This window comes from Ahaetulla prasina, chromosome 1, assembly GCF_028640845.1.
Source record: "Ahaetulla prasina isolate Xishuangbanna chromosome 1, ASM2864084v1, whole genome shotgun sequence".
Taxonomy (NCBI): Eukaryota; Metazoa; Chordata; class Lepidosauria; order Squamata; family Colubridae; genus Ahaetulla; species Ahaetulla prasina.
Window position 1 is genome coordinate 32,609,315 of NC_080539.1, and position 22,999 is coordinate 32,632,313.

The window sequence follows — 22,999 nt, forward strand, 5'->3', positions numbered from 1 at the left end:
TCCCATATGAATTAATGCAAGATTAATATTAAATAATATTCTAAATGTTTCCTGAGTGAATCTTAGATTTTCATTGTCTTGTGAGATAGTTTTCAATTTCCCATATGAATTAATGCAAGATTAATATTAAATAATATTCTAAATGTTTCCTGAGTGAATCTTAGATTTTCATTGTCTTGTGAGATAGTTTTCAATTTCCCATATGAATTAATGCAAGATTAATATTAAATAATATTCTAAATGTTTCCTGAGTGAATCTTAGATTTTCATTGTCTTGTGAGATAGTTTTCAATTTCCCATATGAATTAATGCAAGATTAATATTAAATAATATTCTAAATGTTTCCTGAGTGAATCTTAGATTTTCATTGTCTTGTGAGATAGTTTTCAATTTCCCATATGAATTAATGCAAGATTAATATTAAATAATATTCTAAATGTTTCCTGAGTGAATCTTAGATTTTCATTGTCTTGTGAGATAGTTTTCAATTTCCCATATGAATTAATGCAAGATTAATATTAAATAATATTCTAAATGTTTCCTGAGTGAATCTTAGATTTTCATTGTCTTGTGAGATAGTTTTCAATTTCCCATATGAATTAATGCGTGAAATATCTTGACAAAAATGGGAATGAAAGAAACAAGAGTAAAAGTATGATGACTGTGGGAAGTGAAAGTACATATCCTGTATGAAGAAGTATTAGAAGATTAATTTTTCAATATAATGAGTAAAAAATGGATGCCAGGAAACAGGCAAAAAAATCAATATGTGTTATATACTACTCAGTGGAGTAACCATCAGGACTGGAGCTTTTCTTCTTTTTGTGATTTTAATGGAATCTGTTATTTCCTGAAGAAATAAAGGTACAGCTAGAGAGAAAGATGGATCATGTGTGATCTTTGGAAGAACTATGTTACAAAAGAATTGATTGGTTTCTTCCTCAGTTACATTTGAGTCAGTTTTATCTAGTAACAGATAAAAGTTTTTAAAAAGTTGATTGATGAAGTTGTAGCCATTGTATTCTATATCCTGACTATCCTTAAGAAAAACAATAACGTTTTGTTTTAACTGCTTCAGTCAAGAGGCCAATGGTTTATTTTTTTTTCCTTTCATTCCCAATGCTTGCTTTATATACTTCAATCGCAATATACACTTAGCACCAGAAAACAAGATTCTCCCAAAGTCTATGCATAATTAGATTTATTAAAAGGTTAGAGAAAAGGCTTTTGATAAGTGGATATTTAGCAAAATATTTTACTTTACTATTACAATAGGATGGCATGATTTCTTAATTATCTTGCTAACATGATAGGACAACTTGTAGATGTTCCAGGCTAACAATATTTTATATCTACATCAGGCTCCAGGAAGCGCCTAACATTCATGTGTCCATTTCTTTATGAAAGCCACTGTATTTGCTCTAAAGTTATAAGGAATGCTTAAAAATTATACATAATTTCTACTAAAGTTCGAGTGGTCAGATACTTTATCATCTAGACCAGGGATGTCAAACTCACGTCGTCACAGTGTCATGTGGTGTATCAGGACTTTTTTTCCGTCGCTAAACCGGGTGTAGGCGTGGCCAGCATGTGATACATCTGGCCCGCAGGCCGGGAGTTTGACAACCCTGATCTAGACCCAAAAAACTTTTGGGAGTGAAAGGCAGTGCTAAAAATAATTAACATTCCTCCTGATCCAGCTAACATGCAGGCTGGCTGTTTCTTGCATCTCATATGCTACAGCATATAGCAGAGCTGTCAAACTCCCGGCTCACAGACCAGATGCATCGCACACTGGCCACACCCACACTTGGTTTAGCGAAAAAAGTCCCAATATGTCACGTGATGCCGCCGAGTTTGACACGGCTGGCATACAGCATGACCCACATCATAAGGTCATTTCCCATTTGGTTGTTAAGTGAGTCATGGGTCATTAAGGGAGGCATCACATGACCCATGGCTTGTGAATTTGCTGCTGACTTCTGCATTGACTTCTTCTCTGAAGCCAGTTGTGAAGCATTCAAATAGCAATCAAGTGACCATAGGAGGCTGCGATGATTGTAAATTCCTGCAGATTGAGATGTGTCCAAATGTTGATTGTGACCATGTGGGAGCCATGATGATCGTAAATGCGAGAACTGGTCATAAAGTTACCTTTCCAGCACCATCATACCTTTGAACAATTGCTAAGCAAGGCAGTTGTTAAGTAAGATCAGCCTTTATAATATAGCTAACATAACATTCAGTATGAGCCATTTTTTAAAAATTATTGGGGTACCTACAGTATTATAAATCAGAAAAAAAGTTCAGCCTGAAAGCACACATTCCATGGATTCAGTCCTGCCTGATTACATGCTCGTGGGCTCTGCAAGAATATTCTGGAACTTGCCCCACAGTGTGACTGAACAGTGATCATTAAAGCAAGCTCTGGAAAATGCTCATCTATAATGAAGCTAGAAGAGAGAATACAAGTATTTTGCAGGTGTGAACCTCTGTATTTGCTTAGTGGTCAAAAGACTTTGCTATATATCATAGCTCATTTTGTATTTCGAGATTGCCAATAATTGCCTAATTATTTCCTGGGCCTTATTCAGACCCCAAATCAATAGTAACCTAGGCAACAGACAGTATTTTACTTATCTTATGCATCCACTAACACCATTTAAAACCAAACTCCTTGGGGCCAAGTTAATCTTCAATCCTATGAATTAAAAGTTGATTGCCATATCCTAGCCTCCTTCTGAAGCTCTCTTTCTTAATCTCAGCTCTCCACTGGACACATATCTAGGTATCATAAGTATTTCAGAAACCGCATTGCATTTTTTCCTAGGATATGTATCAAACCAAAGTACCAGTTCTGATTAATATGAAATATGGAGTGCAACACTAAACAGTTATGTATAAATGGTGAAAAAATAAAAAATAAAGGAGGGGGGTGAGTTTGTGTTTTTTTAAACAAATAAATATTAGTTGAAAGAAGTATTCCATAAATTTCTGTGACTATTTCTTACATGTATGATTTGCACATCTGCATATACCAGAATCTATAAAAGCTAAAGCAAGCAGAATAATAGTGGGAGGAAATATACTCAGAAAATAATGGCCCTGCCTTGGCATAAAATCCTTTCCTTAACATAGAATCTTGCTGTTTAACAATTTCATTTCATACATTTTACATCTGTCAAATAATCACAGTTGTCTTATGGCAGCTGTGATTATTTGAGAGATACGAAATGTATGAAATACATAGATTTTTGTATCGGTTTTTAAAATCCAACTTGTGATTAACATTTTATTTTGTAAAGCTTGCATGCAACTGTGTTTGAAATTTCCTTCCTACATGCCAAATAAGCTTTTGTGGCTTCTCTTTCTGATTCTCTTCTATCCAAAAATAAATATTTCAAGCCATTTAAGGTTTGGTTTGCTTAGACCATAATAGAACAAGTTCTGCTTTATCCAACTTCAGCTAAAATCCCTTTAAACTGCGTGCTAATGACCTTTGACATTAGTTATAGGGAGTGAATTTTATTTATTTGAAAAATATTTCTAAACTGTTTATTAAAATAACCCTAAAGATAGCTTCAGTGTAAGAATATTAAGATATAATAAAACATTGTAATGAATCTGAATTCACAAAAGCATTCCTATAATTAAAAAAAGCAATAAAATGTTCTCTTGGAGGGAAGGGATTATTTGTAAGTAAGTAATTCAATAGCAAGGATTGTTCTGCTAACAGATGGTAGCCGAAGAGCTGTTTGCTAAGAGCAGCCAAATGATAGCCCAGTCTCTACAATAAGATTTCTAATGTGCTATAGTTTATTCAAAAATCCTATTAGTGTGGTGGTGTGTGTGTGTGGAATCTTTGAAGAATTGACTATGGTTCAGAGTTGGCTATGCTTATAAAAGAATTCAGGCTACAGACTACAGAAAATATGAGAAAGATATCCAATGATAATTCAATTATACATCTCAATTCCAAGCCAACCAAGTGATGCTGTAAAAGTCCCAGTCTAGTATCTAAAGACTGTGCAGGTCTGATGGGAAGGAATAGACTCAGGTTCAATCCTGACAAGATTGAGTGGCTGTAGATCTTTCGGAGGCCTGGCTCTGGGATCGTCGGCCTTTGGTCTTGGATGGAATTGCAGTTCCTTATTCAAGACTGATGGGCAGTTGGAGAATCCTTATGGAGTCATTGCACCTCACTACACCTACAGTATGGGTTTATTGCACCTAAAGAGCAGGTAGCAGCTGTGATCAGGAGTGCCTTTGCACCAGTTACATTCTTTTCTGGAACCAAGAAGCATTTCTGTCATTCATCTTAGTCCGCTCACAAACTGATTGCTTTAACGGGCTTTCTATTGGGTTGCCTTTGAAGACTGCCCAGAATCTACAGGTACTCCAGAATACAGTGATACAGTGATGGACATTTCTTGTTATGGCCATGTGACACCATTGTTCTGCAAGCTGCTCTAGTTACTGATTGGCTTCCAAATACTGATTTCACCTATAAAGTCCTTTGTGGCATAGGCCCTCCCAGGCTTGTTGGGAGCCAGATGCCCTATAAATTATATATGTGTGTGTGTGTGTATGTGTGTGTGTGCGCGCGCACGTGTCACAGCACAATGCCTGAATTATCTCCTACAAGCCTCAATAATACAATCCTGAACTCACAAGGATGGCATTGATTGGAGTACCGAAAGATTAAAAGTCAAAATGAACAATTATAGAGGAAAATGTGGGAGTAGACATATCTGAATACCCATTTTCCATCCCTTGGACCAGACAAGTGACATTTGATGGTAAAACCACCAACTGGCAGTAGTGCAAGTTTCCATCTCTCTCCCTTGCCCCCTCCTCCAATATCTAAATATTAAAAAACTGGCATGTTAATGGTTTACATATAATGCCATCTTCAATGCTGGATGGGGTTATATGGCCCCTGAAAGACCCTATTTGTGGGTTGTCCTGGACTTGCAACTCCTAGAAGAGCAGGTGGAAATCATGACTAGGAGGGCCTTTGCACACTTTCATTTGTGCACCAGTTATCCAGGTTCCTGGACCTGGTGGCTCTTCTCTAGTCATTTTCTGACTGGAGTATTGTAATGTGCTGTATGTGGGGCTGCCATGGAAGAATATCTGGAAGTTTCCACTGGTGCAAAATATAGCAGTACAGTCAGGTATGTGTGCTTCTAAAACAGAAGATGTTATTTCTCCATTCCATCAGATGCATTTTTTGCCTGTCTCCTTCTAAGCCATTCAAGGCCATTCAGGTTGCTGGTTTCTACCTTTAAAGCCCTTCATGGCATGGGGCTGGTTTATTTGAGGGACCATCTGCTCACCCCGTCAGATCTGGCAAGATAGCCCTGCTGCATGTCCTATCTCTCAGGGAACTACACTTGGCAGGCTTGAGGAGGTGGACCTTCTCTGCTGTGGCATCAGCCTTATGGAACATTCTCCACCCTGAAGTGAGGTCAGCTCTTATTTTTCAGAAGTCCCTCAAGACCTGGCTTTGTCACCCTACTTGGAGATTTCAGGGAACCAGTAAGGTTTCTTTTGTGTCCTTTTTCTAATTTGTTTAATATGACTAGGTTTGATACATTTATTGTTGTATGATTTGTTTTGCTGTATACCACCCAGACTCACTTCTTGTGAGATGGATAGACTATAATAAATAGTCTATCCTATAATAAATAAAAGAAAAATAACAGGCCATATTTAAAACATCTGCAGAACAATTCCAGAAAGGGCCAAGAATATTCCTCCTCCCTCTAATAATATCATATCATTGAAAGTCCTTTTTGTAAGTTTTTGTTGTTATTCGGTTACCTGTTTTGGTGTAGAAATATTCAGTATTGACTGGATACAGCTTAATCGCTACTTATTTAGAATAGGTTCATTGAGCACTTGGCAGCTTAATAAAGCTATGGGTGGATTGGCAGCTTTCTGCATCAAATTCCCAGTGCTGGAAGGAACATCAGTCATTCTTGGACTTGGTCATTCTTAGGTTCAAAGAACCTAAATGACTTGATTTATTCCCTGATGATGTCCATACAGTGGCTGATCCTAAACCACATCACTTGCACTTTCATATCCTGGTCATTGGTAGGAACATGAATTGACTTCTGGGATGTCTTACCTTGCTTGATTTCCTGGTCTATGAATACACTTTGTAGAATGGGTAAATTGTGGATTATGCAACTCTGTTTTGTTTATATTTTTCTAAATTCCATTCTGGTGACCTGGCTCCATTGTGAATCCTCCAATAAGCTCAGCCATTTTCTTCAAAGTAGCTATTACTTTTCTTAATAGGATATAGTGGTTCTTAATCTATATGTATTCTACATATGTTGCATTCACACCTGATGAATATGATGCCAAGTTATATTACAATAATCTAATCTAGACTTCAAGAAATACATTTCTACAAGTTAACTTCTAGATTTAACTTGCTGCATAGTATGGCTATGACAAATAACAGTAGCTGCTGCAATGCAGAGTTTTAGCAGTGAGCAGTTGATCCCCTGACTGTAAATAGGAAATGTAGTTAATAACCTAGTTTCTATCTCTTTTTATATTTAATTGTGTTCTTCCTCTTTAAAATACTCTTTTCTACAACTTCAAAGTAGAATGATTACTTTAGAATCAAGATATATTGCCTTTGATTTTATTTGCCAGGTTCTGTTTTGCAACAGTGCACTATATATTAGTCATCAGCGGAAAATTTGTGTTCCACCATTCATTCATTCATTGAAAATAGGCTTCTGAAAACTACTTTTTCCCTGCAGCGTGGGATGTGGCTGAAAGTTAAAGCTTCACAGTAGTTATAGGAAGTTGGCAAACCAGAGGCAAGGAGGGTTTTTTTGAGGGTTCTCTAGAGAGTATAATTATAGTCTCTCCAACAGGAGATAGACTTTGCTTCCAGTTGATTCCAAAATTCAGCAATTAATTTTTGAGACTGTGAAGCAGTATCTAGAGTTGAGTAACTTGGAAGAAGGCTGATGAACAGTACCCCACTTTTCTTCCCAGGGCAGATTCAAATAGATTAAGGGATTAAAATCCAATGAAAGTAATAAAATACAATGCAAAATTTATCCACTGGAGTTGATTGATCACGTACCATTATACCTTTCTTGGTTCTTAGATAGACTTTCTTCAGGAGCATCTATTGCCAATCTAGTTCTTTAGTTTCCCCCAGCTAAGTACCTATCACCACTGTAAGTCAAGTCTATCCACCTTGATCTTGCTGTTGATCATCTTCTTCTATTTTCTTCCACCTTTTTCAGCATTATGGACTTCTTAAGAGAACTGGATCTTCACATACTGTGCCAAAATATAATAGCAACTCAAGTGACAGCACTGATTTATTGTTTCGTGATCCCTTTGTTTGTTTTCTTTGCTGTTGTATTCTCCAACAACAAAGTTCAGACGTGTCAGTGCTCTTTCTATACTTCGATTCTTTTACTTCAAACTCAAACTTTCACACTTTCGTCAAAGGGAAAAAGCATTGCCTTCGCAGTTGTGATCTTTGTAGGTATAGACATACCATCTGAATATCCTTTCCAAACCTTTTGTTGCTACCTCGCCACATAGTAGTAGCCTGTGGCACAATTCTCAAACCAGCTGAAATAGTAGCAAAACCCCCCACCATGTTTAATAAAGCAATACTGCTCTCAAAAGCTAGTACAGATAGTCCTCGACTTACAACAGTTCATTTATTGACTGTTCAAAATTACAACAGCCTTGAAAAAAGTGAATTATGACCGTTTTTCACACTTACAACCATTGACCCATGGTCAAGTGATTTACATTCTGATGCTTGACAACTTACTCACATTTATGACAGTTGCAATTTCCAGGAGTCATATAATCGCCTTTTGTGACCTTCTGACAAGCAAAGTCAATGGAGAAAGCAGATTCACTTCACAACTGTGTTATTAATTTAACAACTGCAGTGATTCACTTAACGAATGTGGCAAGAAAAGTTGTAAAATGGGGCAAAACTCACTTAACAAATGTCTCACTTAACAACATAAATGCTGGGCTTAATTGTGTTTGTAAGTTGAGGACTATGTGTATAAAATAATGATAATTTTAACTGAAATAAAGGGTTAATATTGATTGATTTTTCTCATTGAGATATTTCAGATCAATACTTCCCTAAAATGCAGTGTGTTGAGACTCACAGGTGTTCATTTGAGAATAGCCAGTTCTTGTGCTAGCCTTAAATGAGGTGGCTCATCTGTATATATCTGCAAATCAGTCCCGTTAAATACTAAGACACTGTGCACAGGCATGCACTGAAGTCAAGGCTGCAGTTCTTTGAAGCACAGTGGACATGCACCAGTCTTTGGTGAACTTCAGGAACATTTTCAAGACAATTCACATGTTGATTTGTCTATCGTAAAATTCTGAAACAATCTTGCATTTGTGAATACCAGAAACCCACTGACATTGTTCTCTGGTTCTTTTCATAGAGCAGGGGTGTCAAACTGGCAGCCTGCGGACTGAATGTGTCACATGCAGGCCACGCCCACCCCAGCTCCGCGAAGGGAAAAATGTTGCTATATGTCATGTGATGGCAACATGACACCGCAAGTTTGACACCCGTGTCATAGAGGGGAAAAAACACTTTTGTTTCCTGGAAGTAGAATTAACACGTCTTTAAAACTAGTTCAGGTTGAAACGTATCTGAAGCTAATAGTGTCCTGAAAAGAGAAAAGATTCAAGCAAATGTCCTTTTTCTCCAAAGCTATTATTACATGAGGCAGCATAGTTTTTCAGTGCAGTAGATAAATCACAAGTGAGATCAGCTCCAGACTATCTTTTAGCAAAAGATTCTAGTTTACAGAATATTTCAGTGGCAGACTGCAGAGATTTAGGGACAGTTCTGAATGCACCATTGTCATAGCTGTCATAAAATGATTTGCTAAGATATTCTCCGAAGCCAGTGATTGTAATGAGCTGTGCCAGCTTAGATAGATATAACTTGTGGACCATAACATGAACAATCTTGATTAAACTTAAGCCATCTCATTTGCAGCTCTTTTTCACCTCACTTTCCCTATTACTTCCTTCTATAGATACTCTGAACGAAGCCTTACAAAGTGCATTGGGATTACTATAGAGACCAGGCCAGATTATTGCCTAAAACGGCATTTGAGTGACATGTTGTCCTATGGATGCACGAGGCTGGAAATTGGAGTACAAAGCATTTATGAAGATGTGGCCAGAGATACTAACAGGTAAGACCTGGGGGGACAAAGGTATAAAAAAATAACAGAGTTGGAAGGGATCCTGGAGGTCTAGTTCAACCCTCTGCTCAGGCAGAAAACCCTATACCATTTCAGACAAAAAGGAGTAAGAAGCTTTTAGAGGGAAATTACACAAATTTAGAAATGAGGCTTGGCCAGAATCTTCCATGGAAAGATGGCTATATTTTCAGTGTTTTCCTGCTTCCATGATTCCTGGCTGGAATTTTGCATTGTATAGACGAGATAGACAATGTGGGCACACTTCTCAGCATGCCTACCAGATTCTTTTGACCACCAGATTCTTTTGATTTTTATTATCGTTTTTAAAATTAAAAATAAACGGGAAGTCAGTGTACTGCGCCACAAAATATACCTTTAGCCTTACTTCTAAGAAAGTATTTGAGGCTCATATATATATATCTGAAAGTCTGTGAAAAATGGTGATTCCTTGGAGCTCAGTGTTGTATATGGAATGTTGCCTACCCCATAAATTGAGATGGTAGGTTTTATCTTGGGGCACTAGAGGGAACGATGGGGAAGCAAATGGCAAATAAGTGATTTGCCACTCACAGCCATCCAGTGTGAGTACCAACTCATAAAAATGTAGTCTGTGAAATATACAGGCAGTCCTCAATTTACGATCACAATTGAACCCAAAATTTCTGTTGTTACACGAGACATTTGTTGAAGTGGGTTTTGCCCCGCTTTTTGACCTTTCTTGCCACAGTTGTTAAGTGAAGCATTGGAGTTGATAAGTTACTAACCCGGTTGTTAAGTGAATCTGGCTCCTCCATTGATTTTTGCTCTTCAGAAGATGGCAAAAGGTGATCACATGACCCTGGGAGACTACAATGGCCATAAATATGAACCAGCCATCAAACATTTGAATTTTGATTACATGATCTTATGGATGCCGCAACGGTCATGAGTGTGAAAAAAGACCATAAGTCATTTTTTCCAGTGCTGTTGTAATTCTGAATGGTCACTAAACAAAGTGTTGTAAGTCAAAGACTACCTGAAATTCGTCTCACAGATTGAGATAAGTGAAATGCTTCTAGCTAATTGCTTCTTGAAGGATGAGTTAACTTTAAAAACCATCTTGGGTTTTAATATATAAGATGCAGCCAAAATAGTCAGATTATTGCAACATCTTCACAACAAGAACACCTTTTGGACTTCTTAGTTTGGTGTCTATGCTATGGCTTGGTATACATGAATATCATTGAGATTTATTATGGTTTGAAATAAATGGGCAAAGAGGAAAAAAAAACTTCTCTGATTGCTTATAATGCTAATTTCTTGGCCGGACAGCAAATCTAACTGGGAGTAGGTTTATGGTAGGGGGGGGAAAAAGAATATCCCCAAGTAGTTTACAAGTTATTTGAGCCGTTTGGCAGCCCTAGAACAGAGATTATGTTCTCTGGAGTAGCAATTATTTTCTTTCCATATGAAGTCAAGTCCTGGTACTTCAAATGTCCATGAGGTTTTCTTGGCAGTGGTACAGATCTAATTGACAGTTCTGCTATTCCTGGAGGTCTCCCGTCTAAACACCCACCAAGCTCAGCCCTGCTTACCCTTCAAGATGTTCACTTAAATGCTTAAATGATGAAACATGCTCCAGTTTACTAGATGTTAACAGAAGTAGACATTCTGAGAGCAGAATGCAAGTCTACATCAGTCCATAGCCTTAATCCAGCAGTATTTTTAATACTGGCAATATGCTAACTTTCCCTGTCCCCTTTCTGTATTTGTGGAAATAGTCTCATATGTACAACAAAAGTACAACCAAGTACAACTGGTCCACTGGGCTTGGGTGGCCAATAAATTTGAATAAATAATAGTAGTAAACGAAGTATTTGCTGATTTTTAACCACGTTAATGCAAAAGAATCTTGCTGATTTGATAATTTGGGGGGTGAACCAGATTTAAGGGGTTCATATGTACAATTGACTATATTTAAAAAGGGAAGTACATCAATGTTTACCTTTGAGGTGAGTCACTTTCCTGCACTTGATAGTCTTATGAATATTAGGGCCTGGGATTCAAAGTTGAAAAAAGTTTGGGTTTATACCACACTATGATTGCAGAAAATCTTAGTCGTCATACGTAATTCTGAATTACCAACTTATTCTGCTGCATATTTGCCCAAAACTAAAACTTCCAGAACTATTTTAGTAAACTATGAAAGATTGGCTTTCCATGTGTCAGATGCTCTCTTTGAATGCAGGAAAGACTTGGAAATTGCATGAAGAAATCAACAGCAATTTCTTTACACACTATCAAAGGCAGTGTACTTGATCAAATGTTGCCCTGCTTTTTGGAATTCCCTTTGGGCAGAGATTTATTTAACTTAGTCCTTCTTTGACTTTAGGAAAAAATTGAAACACCTACATATTCCATCTTTCATGGGAGGAGGGTGTGTTGTAATGGGAAGGTAGGGTTATGGATGTGTGGTATTTGTATTTTTATCTTTCTTGATCATTTTATTTTTATATGTACTGAGGGTTTTCTGGGACTATTATTTTATATGCAGACATTGTTAGCCTCCCAGAGCCTTTGGAAACAGGCAGTGTGCAAGGAAAAGAAATTATAAAAATGCCACAGCTTGCATATATTTAAACACACGATAGCAGGAATATAAGGGTTTTATTGTAGAAATGTGACCTTTATTGCAGATACTTTCAAGAAATCTGAGTAACTGTTCATAGCTATATCTTTTATTTTTCATTTATATAAATATATGCATATTAATATATAATGCTAAATATCTGTATATGCATTTACCCTAGATCAGGAGTGTCAAACTCGATTTCATTGAGGGCTGCATCAGGGTTGTGTTTGACCTTGGGAGGGCGGAGGAGGCCATGGCCGAGGTGGATATGGCCAGCTCAATATCACTTGTGTTGGGGGCGCCTGTGGGGGCCCAAGTGCTCTGCCAGTGAAAATAGGCTCACAAGCTCCGTTTTCAGCTGTGATGTCTTTCTGCAACCCTCTGCCAGAGAAACAGAGCTTGGGACTTCTGCTCATGTCCCTTGCAAGCTCTGTTTTTGGCTGTGAAGCCCTCCTGCAACCCTCTGCCAGCGAAAATGGAGCTCAGGAGGGCCGTACGCGGGCTGGTCTTTTGCTGTTTCTAGGGCAGCCCTGCAGGCCAGATCTAAGCACCCCACGGGCCCTGGTCCTTGAGCTTGACACCCCTGCCTTAGATGGTACTAAATACCCCTGCCTTAGATGCAGAAACTAAATTCGATGTTCAATATTCAACAGAAGAAAGTGGCTGCCAGTTGCTACATTCCACTTACCATTACCTGTAACTTCACACTTTTGTCATCTCATTTTGCATTCATATCTGCAAGCATTTAAAAGTATCTATAACAATGTAGTATGTGAATTAGCTTTGAAGAGGCCCATTCAAGTGTTCTTAACCGATCCTAACTTTTCACTTTAAAATGTTTCACCTTCACTTTTCACTTTCTTCCTTGCAATATGGAATCATTTCTTAGGTAGGTTAGTTTTCTATTAAAACGTAAAGGGCTCAAAGAAAACAGTACTAAAAATTCACTGGTGTGGAATTGTTTTCTGATTGAGTAAAATGGACTGACTGACTGACTCCAAAAAGTAATGAAAGAGAAGCATTAATGCTGTCAAAATATTGAAATGTTTCAATATTGTAAGAATGCCATTACTATTCCTACGTTTTAAAAAAAAGATGTGGGGGAGGAGATAATTGAATGCAGAAATATTCTGAAAAGAGAGGGGGGATTGTTAAGCATTTCTGGAAAAGTATAGCGAAAATTGATTGAAATGATATAGAAAATGGCCTGATGATGAAAATGATTTTATTAGCACAAATACTATAGCAATATTGGTTGCTGAATGCCATAAGAGCAGTGTGTCATTAAGTAAAATGCATGAGAACCGGTAGAATGTTTAATAAAGGATTCAGTGGAGGGAGCAGGAACTGTATATATTTTTATTTATTTATTTATTTGTTTATTTATTTATTTATTTGTCAAAAAAGCATTAGGTAATAAGTATAAACATGGATTGGATACATAAAATAGATACAAATAGAAGAAACATTAGGACAGGGACAGTAGGCACACTGGTGCTCTTATGCTCGCCCCTTACAGACCTCTTAAGAATGGGGTGAGGTCAACAGTCTTAGGTTAAAATTTTGGGGGTTTTGGGATGAAACCACAGAGTCAGGTAGTTCATTCCAGGCATTGACCTCTCTATTGCTGAAGTCCTATTTTCTGCAATCTAATTTGGAGCGGTTCACTTCAAATTTGTATCTATTGTGTGCTTATGTATTGTTGTGGTTGAAGGTAGGACATTGTAGCAGATAATTTTATGAGCTAAACTTAGGTCATACCGAAGGCGGCGTAGGTCTAAGTTTTCTAAGCCCAAAATTTCAAGTCTGGTGGCATAAGATATTTTGCTGCGAGCAGAGGAGTGGAGGACTCTTCTTGTGAAATATTTCTGGACATGTTCAATTGTATTAATTTATTTATTTATTTATTTATTTCGATTTTTATACCGCCCTTCTCCAGAAGGACTCAGGGCGGTGTACAGCCAAGTAAAATTCAATATATAAACATTAAGAGAAAGTTAAAAAGCATATTATAATGTGGCCCAAATTTTAAAACAAATTTAAATCTTAAAATATAAATAACCCCAGTAAAATTTCAGTCCAGTCCCGCTTGAATAAATAGGTGCGTTTTCAGCTCACGGCGAAAGGTCCAAAGATCAGGCACTTGACGTAAGCCAGGGGGAAGTTCATTCCAAAGAGTAGGAGCTCCAACAGAGAAGGCCCTTCCCCTGGGGGCCGCCAACCGACATTGCTTGGCGGACGGCACCCGGAGAAGGCCCTCTCTGTGTAAGCGTACGGGTCGGTGGGAGGCATAAGGTAACAGCAGGCAGTCCCGTAAGTACCCATAATGTCCAATATGTAGTGCGGGTTCCAGACAGATGAGCTGTATTCGAGAATTGCACACACGCAGTTTGGGCACTCGGTGTCTAAAAGGTTTGCCATCACTGAAATAGACCAAGGAAGAAGAAATGTGTCAAGAGAATGGGCAAAATAGAGAAAGTTGTAACTGGACAGAACTGGTAGATATATAATCTATCTATGTATGTATGTATGTATGTATGTATGTATGTATATAATGTATGTATGTATGTATGCATGCATATATGTATGTAGGATTATTCTGCATTCAACTAACAATGTGCATTTAAGTAAATTAATATAAACTAAATTAGTCAAATACCATTCAAATTATAAAATAAGTGTGGAAATATTTCTATTGATATCCTAAACTTACCGACTTCATAGTAATACCATAAGATGTTCACAAATACAGTAATAATGTGCCAATGATGAGGTAGCTAACAAAATTAACAATATCTTAATTGTATTACTAATTGTATTGAAGTGAAAGTATTTGAAGCTGCAGTAATTTCTTCTGGATACAGTGCTGTTGTCTTATGCAAGTAAAACCTTTTAATTTTCCTGGCTTGTTACAAGCCACTTTCCCAATGACTCATGGTTCCATTACTTGAAGATTCAAAGTACCTCTCAATCTTCAGGAGCAGAGAATGGATGGGAGAAAATGGATGATTGTAGTAAAGTTGATGAGGAGGGGAGAGAGCAAGAAATAACCTATTTTCTTAGCCCAGTTCTGCTTGTCCATTTCTGAATCAAGTCTGTTACAATTAAGTTCTAGTTCAGGCTTTAGTGATTTAGTGATATATTGCTATAATAAAGGAACAAGTGTATTAATTTCCACTGGCACAACTGCAGTAGAAAATCTACACAAATCTTCAGTCATTTCAGCTAAAATAATCCGAGCAAGGGAATTAAACTGTACTTATCATTAGGATCCCATTTCTTTTGGGAGCGGTCTAGTATTGTAATGTTCACCTATTGCTCTAAGTTATCTTTTTTTTCTGTCTCATAAAGTATATTCAAGAGAAATTCTTAATATATTGCTCTGTCTACCTGGGAGTTAGGTTGGATGGTGTACTTACTTAGACAAGATTGCCTCAGTTAGTTTTCCTCTAAACTTGAGATCTTGACTAAAGCTTGGATTTTTCCAATGATATATTTTTTAAAATTTATGAAACAATTTACTCTTTTCCTTTTTTAAAGACTGCTATTTAATCATCATACAAAGTTCTAATAGAATGATCAAATGCAGATCAAGGACGAAAAGAGACAACATTTGTGAATCCTAAAGAACTGTTTGTAATCCTACTGTTATTGTGTAATCAGAGCATAATCACATTATTTTGAAAAGAAAGGGATTCTGCTTAAATCAACAACACCCAAAATGGTGTACTGCATCATATCTATTAAATACATTGAAGTAACATCCACTGCCTTTGTTGGAAATAGTATAATGAAGCTCTTGAACTATCAGTTTTTTTAAGGAATGAAGTTGAGTTCCTCTCAATGAAATAGCAATCTGGCATAAACTTAGGAGCCCATCCCTGAGATTATGCATATGCACATACACATCAGCTGCCACTGTGTAAGTTGCTCTTAATGATGCAGGTCATTCACTTACCAGTTTTCTGCAGAGATCACAAAAGGGGCTACACAACCATTGCTAAAGACTGGCTTCTATCAATTCATAGTCAGGCATTGCCCTTGTTACTCTTCCCAAGAGTAGTTGTCCAATAAAAAAAATAATCTCCAATTCAAGGCATACCAGAAGGTCACAGAACCCCATTATAAGCAAAGGGCCTTCAGGCTACTCTTGCATTGCCTGGTGGAGTTTTCACACTGAACAAGAGTAGACTTCATGAAAGGATACCAAGGAAGAAATCATTTCTCTCTAGTAGGCACATTGCGACCCATTTCAATTATTTCAAAGACTACCTAGATGATCTAGTTGATGATTAAAACAATGTTCTATAGACAGATGAAACCCCCTCAAATTGCTTTTTTGGTATTAATCAGAAATGTTATACTTGAAGAAAATAAAACACAGTGAATTTCTGCTTAGTGTGTTCAATAAAGTTATGACACCATACATTATTTTGTTAAACACTGATACTTATTGTTTAACCAGAATCTCTTCGTGTATTAATAGGGCTTAGATGAAACTCAGTTCACAACATAAGTCTAAATAGCAGTCTAAATGGCTCACTACCCTTTTCTTACTCCTCTAGGTATTTTAGATACATTTAGGTATATTTATACATACATACATACATTGGTTAAGTTTATTTGCTGCCCATCTCACTGGCTCACACAGCTATTCTGGGTGACTTACAAGAGTAAAATGGAAAAAGGAAAAATAAAAATAAAAATGTAAACATAACAATAGCAAAGCAGTGAAAAAAATAAAAACAAATAGAGAAAGTACAATAATATGAATTAAAAGAAGGGCAGAGTGGGAATAGAAAGTGCAGAGGGGAGATGGGATCAGCTAATTAGTCCAGTAGCCACCTCCAGTGCAGTACTTCCATATTGGGACCCCAGGCCAAACAGCAGAGTCAGGTCATCAGGCCCTTGCAGAAGGATAGGAGGGTAAGAGCAAAACCTCAGTCTGCAGGGAGGAACAGAATGCTCCAGAAGGCTTGCACTACAGCTGAGAAGGCTCTTCTGGATCCTGCCAGTCAGAGTTTGTAGAGTAGAGTAGAGTAGAATAGAATAGAATAGAATAGAATAGAATAGAATAGAATAGAATAGAATAGAATAGAATAGAATAGAATAGAATTTTTTATTGGCCAAGTGTGATTGGACACACAAGGAATTTGTCTTGGTGCATATGCTCTCAGTGTACATAAAAGAAAAGATACCTTCATCAAGGTACAACACTTACAACACTTAATGATAGTCATAGGGTACAAATTTAACACTTAATGATACAACACTTAATGATAGTTATAGGCTACAAATAAGCAATCAGGAAACAATATCAGTATAAATTGTAAGAATACAAGCAACAAAGTTACAGTCATAAGTGGAAGGAGATGGGTATTGAGAACGATGAGAAGATTAATAGTAGTACAGATTTAGTAAATAGTTTGACAGTGTTGAGGGAATTATTTGTTTAGCAGAGTGATGGCGTTCGGGAAAATACTGCTCTTGTGTCTAGTTGTTCTGGTGTGCAGTGCTCTATAGCGTCATTTTGAGGGTAGGAGTTGAAACAGTTTATGTCCAGGATGTGAGGGATCTGTAAATATTTTCACAGCCCTCTTTTTGACTCATGCAGTATACAGGTCCTCAATGGAAGGCAGGTTGGTAGCAATTGTTTTTTCTGCAGTTCTAATTATCCTTTGAAGTCTGTGTCTGTCTTGTTGGGTTGCAGAACCGAATCAGACAGTTATAGAGGTACAGATGACAGACTCAATAATTCCTCTGTAGAACTGGATCAGCAGCTCCTTGGGCAGTTTGAGCTTTCTGAGTTGGCGCAGAAAGAACATTCTTTGTTGTGCTTTTTTGATGATGTTTTTGATGTTAGCTGTCCATTTTAGATCTTGCGATATGGTAGAACCTAGAAATTTGAAGGTTTCTACTGTTGATACTGTGTTGTCTAGTATTGTGAGAGGTGGAAGTATGGAAGGGTTTCTCCTAAAGTCTACCACCATTTCTACGGTTTTGAGTGTGTTCCGTTCCAGATTGTTCTGGTCGCACCACAAGGCTAGTCTTTCAATCTCTCGTCTGTATGCGGATTCATCATTGTCTCAAATGAGACCGATTACTGTTGTGTCATCTGTGAACTTCAGTAGTTTAACAGATGGATCGTTAGAGATGCAGTCATTGATATAGCAAGTCGACTTGGTTCTTTGCTTATGATAGAGATAGAGATATAATTTTTGAAATGTAATTGTGTGGTGATATTATAAACAATGTATATAAAATATATAAAGGAAGATCCTACAAAGGTAAAGGGGATTAATAAAACATTTGGGAAGGAACAGAATGAAAGATTCTTTGCCTTCATTTAAAACTCTTGAAATTGGTGATTGCAATAAACCATCCAATAGAGTGCTCATGAGTTTCTGCCTATGCTATGCAATAGAAGTCTCCTTCATTCTTTTTTCTCCATCACAAACATCCTGGATGCATTTTAGAAGGTTCTATAATCATATAATAATAATAATAATAATAATAATAATAATAATAATAATAATAATAATAATAATAATAATAATAATAATAATAATAATAATAATAATAATAATTTAATTTGTATACCGCCCTTCTCCCGGAGGACTCAGGGCGGTGAACAGGCAGATAAAATAAAAACGATACATTTCAATAAAAACAATATTTAAAAAACTTATTTCAATAGCCTAAATTTAAAATACATTACAAAATATAAAATAAACCCCAATAAAATCCATATTTAAAACCCTATTAAGCCAGTCCTACTCGAAAGAATAGATATGTTTTAAGCTCGCGGCGAAAGGTCCGGAGGTCTGGAAGTTGTCGAAGTCCCGGGGGAAGCTCATTCCAGAGGGTAGGTGCCCCCACAGAGAAGGCTCTCCCCCTGGGGGTCGCCAGCCTGCACTGTCTGGCTGACGCACCCTGAGGAGGCCCTCTCTATGAGAGCGTACCGGTCAGTGGGAGGCATGTGGTAACAGAAGGCGGTCCCGAAGATATCCCGGTCCTTTGGCCTAATCATGTAGGCCAAAGGGAGAATAAATTCTGTTGGCAGAACTGATATGCAGTTCCATATCATCATGATTAATTGGATTAAGCACAATGCTTTATCAACAGAACTGCATATCAGTTCTGCCAACAGAATGCTTCATTTTCCTATCCAGTATTTGCCTCCTAATATTGTGGATTTGTTTGTGTGTTTGGAGCATTCTTGCTCCAATAACCCCAAGTCTTGTATGCGTCTATTAACCTTCCCCCAATGACTTCTTTCACCTATAAAGAAGAGAGAATCTGGAAGTTGAAGATATTTTCATGCTTATCGCAGGTAGTTGTATGCTTTTAAGGGTCCTGTTGTCTTTCACAGACAAATAAATAATTGAATATAGAGGATATTACAATATGGAAGGTAGACCTTCCATGTTCAAGTAAATATAATATCCTCTCTAATTTTTCCTACATCAGCTCAAATTAGAGTTAGAAAAATTAACAGCTATAGCAACATAGAATAGAATATGTGTAAGAAATGAGGTTTGTAGAAAGAATGTTATTAAATGTACATTCCATGCATGTTCTATTTGAATATGTTTCTGTCTTTAGCTTTTGTTGGGAGTGACAGGCTTGTTTATATGACTGTCAATCAGTTACTATATATTAATGATATATATGTTCTTGATTGTAGCTTTAGTATTTGAAATCTGTTGGTATCAAAAATTATGGGTATAGGGTTTGTCTAAAAAATTATGTGACACTTGAAGGAAAAAGAAACTATACCAGATTTGTAGCAATTAATTTTTTATGTTTATTAACATTTGAATTACTCCTTTTTTGATAATGGGACATAAAAAATACTTTTAACCAATATGGCCAACATGAATTATTTTGTCTAGAACATAGTTTCCAGGACTTTCTTTGTTCCATGCTTATAAGTTTGGGATTATACTGATCCTTTAATGTTGTTATTTATAGATTTTATTGGTTTTCATAATATTTAGAAAGTAAAGGGTTTTGGATACAGATATTCTAAAATGTTTACTCGAGAGGTTTTCATCATGGGGAACATAATTTTTGAATATGTATATGTAAGTTTCTCAACGATTTCCTTACTCCAGGGGCCATACAGTAAAGGCTGTGTGTGAATCGTTCCACTTAGCCAAAGATGCTGGGTTCAAGGTGGTAGCACATATGATGCCAGATCTCCCCAACATGGGACTTGAGAGAGACATCAACCAGTTTGTGGTAAGAATTTACTCTTTTTTTATTTCTCTCTGATTATTGCTCCCTTAGACTCATGAGACAATCAGGCTCACTTGCCTGGAGAAGGAGAAGAAATAAAGCAACCAATGAAAACTTGATCTTTCCTTTGAGTATCCTTTTATCCCCAAGCCTTTTCATCAGACCTTTGACTATTTGACACACACAAAAAATCATTCTGCCTGTATCTTAAAGTCAAATGTTTAGCAAAGCAGTGGTAATTACGTGGACAAAGAGTCATTACAAAGCTGTGAACTGGTTGAGTAAGCTATGCAGAAATCTGTGTTTAGCAAGATCATAACTGAATCAGAGTTCACTTTAGCAAAAGGGGGAGAGAAAGAGAGCATAGGTTGGAAACAAAGTAACATATGTATACCAAGAGTGTTTCTCATAATATCATACTATTTCCCATAATACTAATAGAACTGCTCAGGGCCATAGATCCTAGAGAAGCTAAAGGAATATTTCACCAAACATATTGCAGCTGGACAAATTAATACATTGTTTACAACTAATACTTTTGCAGCGCTGGTTTTTATGACCAGTGGTACTTTAAAAAGCTTGATACTATAAAGGTATGGTTCACATATTTTGATAAGCCATTGGTTGCTTATCCAGCCTTTGTGATCCAAGCCTTAACTGGCAGAGTTCAAACAATATACTGAATCATTAAACATCAAACAAGAGTCTCCTTGAACCTCAAGGTGGTGGCAAATAAATTTGATGATGATGATAACAACAAGAAGAAGAACAACAACAAATAGCACACTATCATTTAGAGACGCTCTGTTTAGGTTTGCAAAACGTGTCAAATCAGACAAACCATATCAAGGCTCATACAGTATGTGAACCCAGCTGCATTTCATAAATATTAGAATAATTTAACAGGATATCCAATGTTGAAAGGTAGCACTACATTACTAGGTATCACTACATTACTAGTCAAATGCGTCTAGGACTATTCAGAATGGCCAGCTCACTGCCGCCAACTCACCACTACCAAGCTGCCTCTGCTAACTCACTTGCCACCAAGTCACTGCAGGACAACTCAACCCCACAATTCACTGCAGAGACAGTTCACTGCAGGTGGCTGGAGGAAAAGCCAGCCTGGTGAGCGAATGGGTGGGTAAAACAGTGGCAGCAGACGGAGACTTCCCATTTTCATATCCCTTGCCGCTGTGGACCATTCAGCAGTGGTAGTGTTTGGGCCATTTGGCGGTGGCATTGGCTGGCGCTGGGGACGAAGAGGTAGCAGCGACTGTGCGGGTCCCATTTTCACACCCACCCACCACCACCAAGCTCCAGGATACAATTACGACATCATTAGAGAATTTGAATTGGCAGTTGTATTTTAATAGGTCACATCGTTCCGTACCTGAAGTGTTTTATTTTATTTCAGCAAAACCTCATTTTAATAGACTGATTGAGTGTCGTGCAGGAAGAACCAGAATAGGTTATTTTTGGACTTACATCATTTGTGTGATGACATCACGTAAATTTTTACATAAATATACATTTGTTTCTGACATTTGCATAATGTGGATATCACATCAATGAAGATGCAAATGACATATTTGTATCATTCAGGTAATTACTTCTTTATGCAAGTAATATAAATCATAATGGAGATTTGCTTTGCTTCATGTGAAGTCTTTTCCATTAAGATCTGATCAAATGAGATTTCATTATATTAAAATGAAGACAAGTCTAAGTTTGTAGTTAAAAGACCACAAAGCAGCAGAAGGAGGAATCCCAAGTGTGCATTTTCCACTTGTAGAACTTATTTCAATGCTGTTTTGACAGCATGGGTGATTCATGGATCCCCTCTTCTATTTTCCCCCCAGGTCACCTCATTTTTCTTGCATTGTGACAACACACGTGTGCCTTTTATTGCCTAATGTAGTCTTGAAATGCTGGCTGTGTTAAAAACCTCATTAATTTTGGTGAGCAGTTGATTTATGCCAGCTATTAATCTGATCATGTTATAAACTCCCCTGCTGAATCTGAGGCACTTGAAGGGATATGCATTCTGTTTCTCTAGTTTTCTCAAATTTCGACCCTATTGATGTTCATTGTTTACAGTAAAAGTTCTGGAACAGTGTTGTGAATTATGTGTTGCTTATGTGCACAATTTATTATTATACTGTAAACAAAAAGTTGCTTTTGAAATTCACTCTTCAGAATTTATAAATCTCAATAGATGTTGTAGCATCCCATAGTGCTTGCTAGCAATAGAAAGTCCCGCATTAAATCCTCATGAAATTTAGATATATTTATCTAGCTTTATCAAATACCATAACCTAAAAGAACCATAATGAATCAGTCTAAGGACCTTTCTAGTTCAGCATTCTCTTTTTGTAGTAGTAATTATTGAAGTTTCTTAAGAAGAACATGAGTACAATATTCATATTCCCAAAACTGGTAGTAAGAGATGGGCTGACTGGGGATGGGGAAGGGACAATGAAGATATGTATTGCAAAAAAAAGTAGCCATTAATAACCTTATCCTTCATGATTTTATTAAAAGTTTAAAGTAATCTCCATTGCTAGATTTTTTGAAAGTAGATTCCATTGTGCAGTTAATTGTGAAGTTGTGAACGTTTTTTCTTTCTTTTGTTTAGTATCCTAAACATCAATGATTCCTGTTCATTAAATGAATTAGATTTTCATACAACTTGGTTCAAGTATTGGTTCAAGTTCTAAACTAAGATTAGGAAAATCCTCTTCCAGATTTCTAATTAGCCATGAAGTTCACTCAATTATTTGAACCTAGTGTTATCTCAGAGACTAATGAATGTTATAGGATTGTTATGAGGATAAACTTGGAGAAGATAAGCTGCAATATATTGAGCTCCTATAAGAAATGCAGGATAAACAAA

General features: G+C 37.0%; 1 protein-coding gene across 1 annotated transcript in view; it reads left to right on the top strand.

The window, feature by feature from the left end:
- The window catches only part of ELP3 (elongator acetyltransferase complex subunit 3), a 114,850-nt gene that overhangs the window by 26,160 nt on the left and 65,691 nt on the right, over window positions 1-22,999 (top strand). The window contains exons 8-9 of the mRNA XM_058164774.1: window positions 9,081-9,242; window positions 19,980-20,106. Coding sequence (XP_058020757.1) covers window positions 9,081-9,242; window positions 19,980-20,106 — 289 coding nt within the window. The remainder of the gene's footprint in view (window positions 1-9,080; window positions 9,243-19,979; window positions 20,107-22,999) is intronic.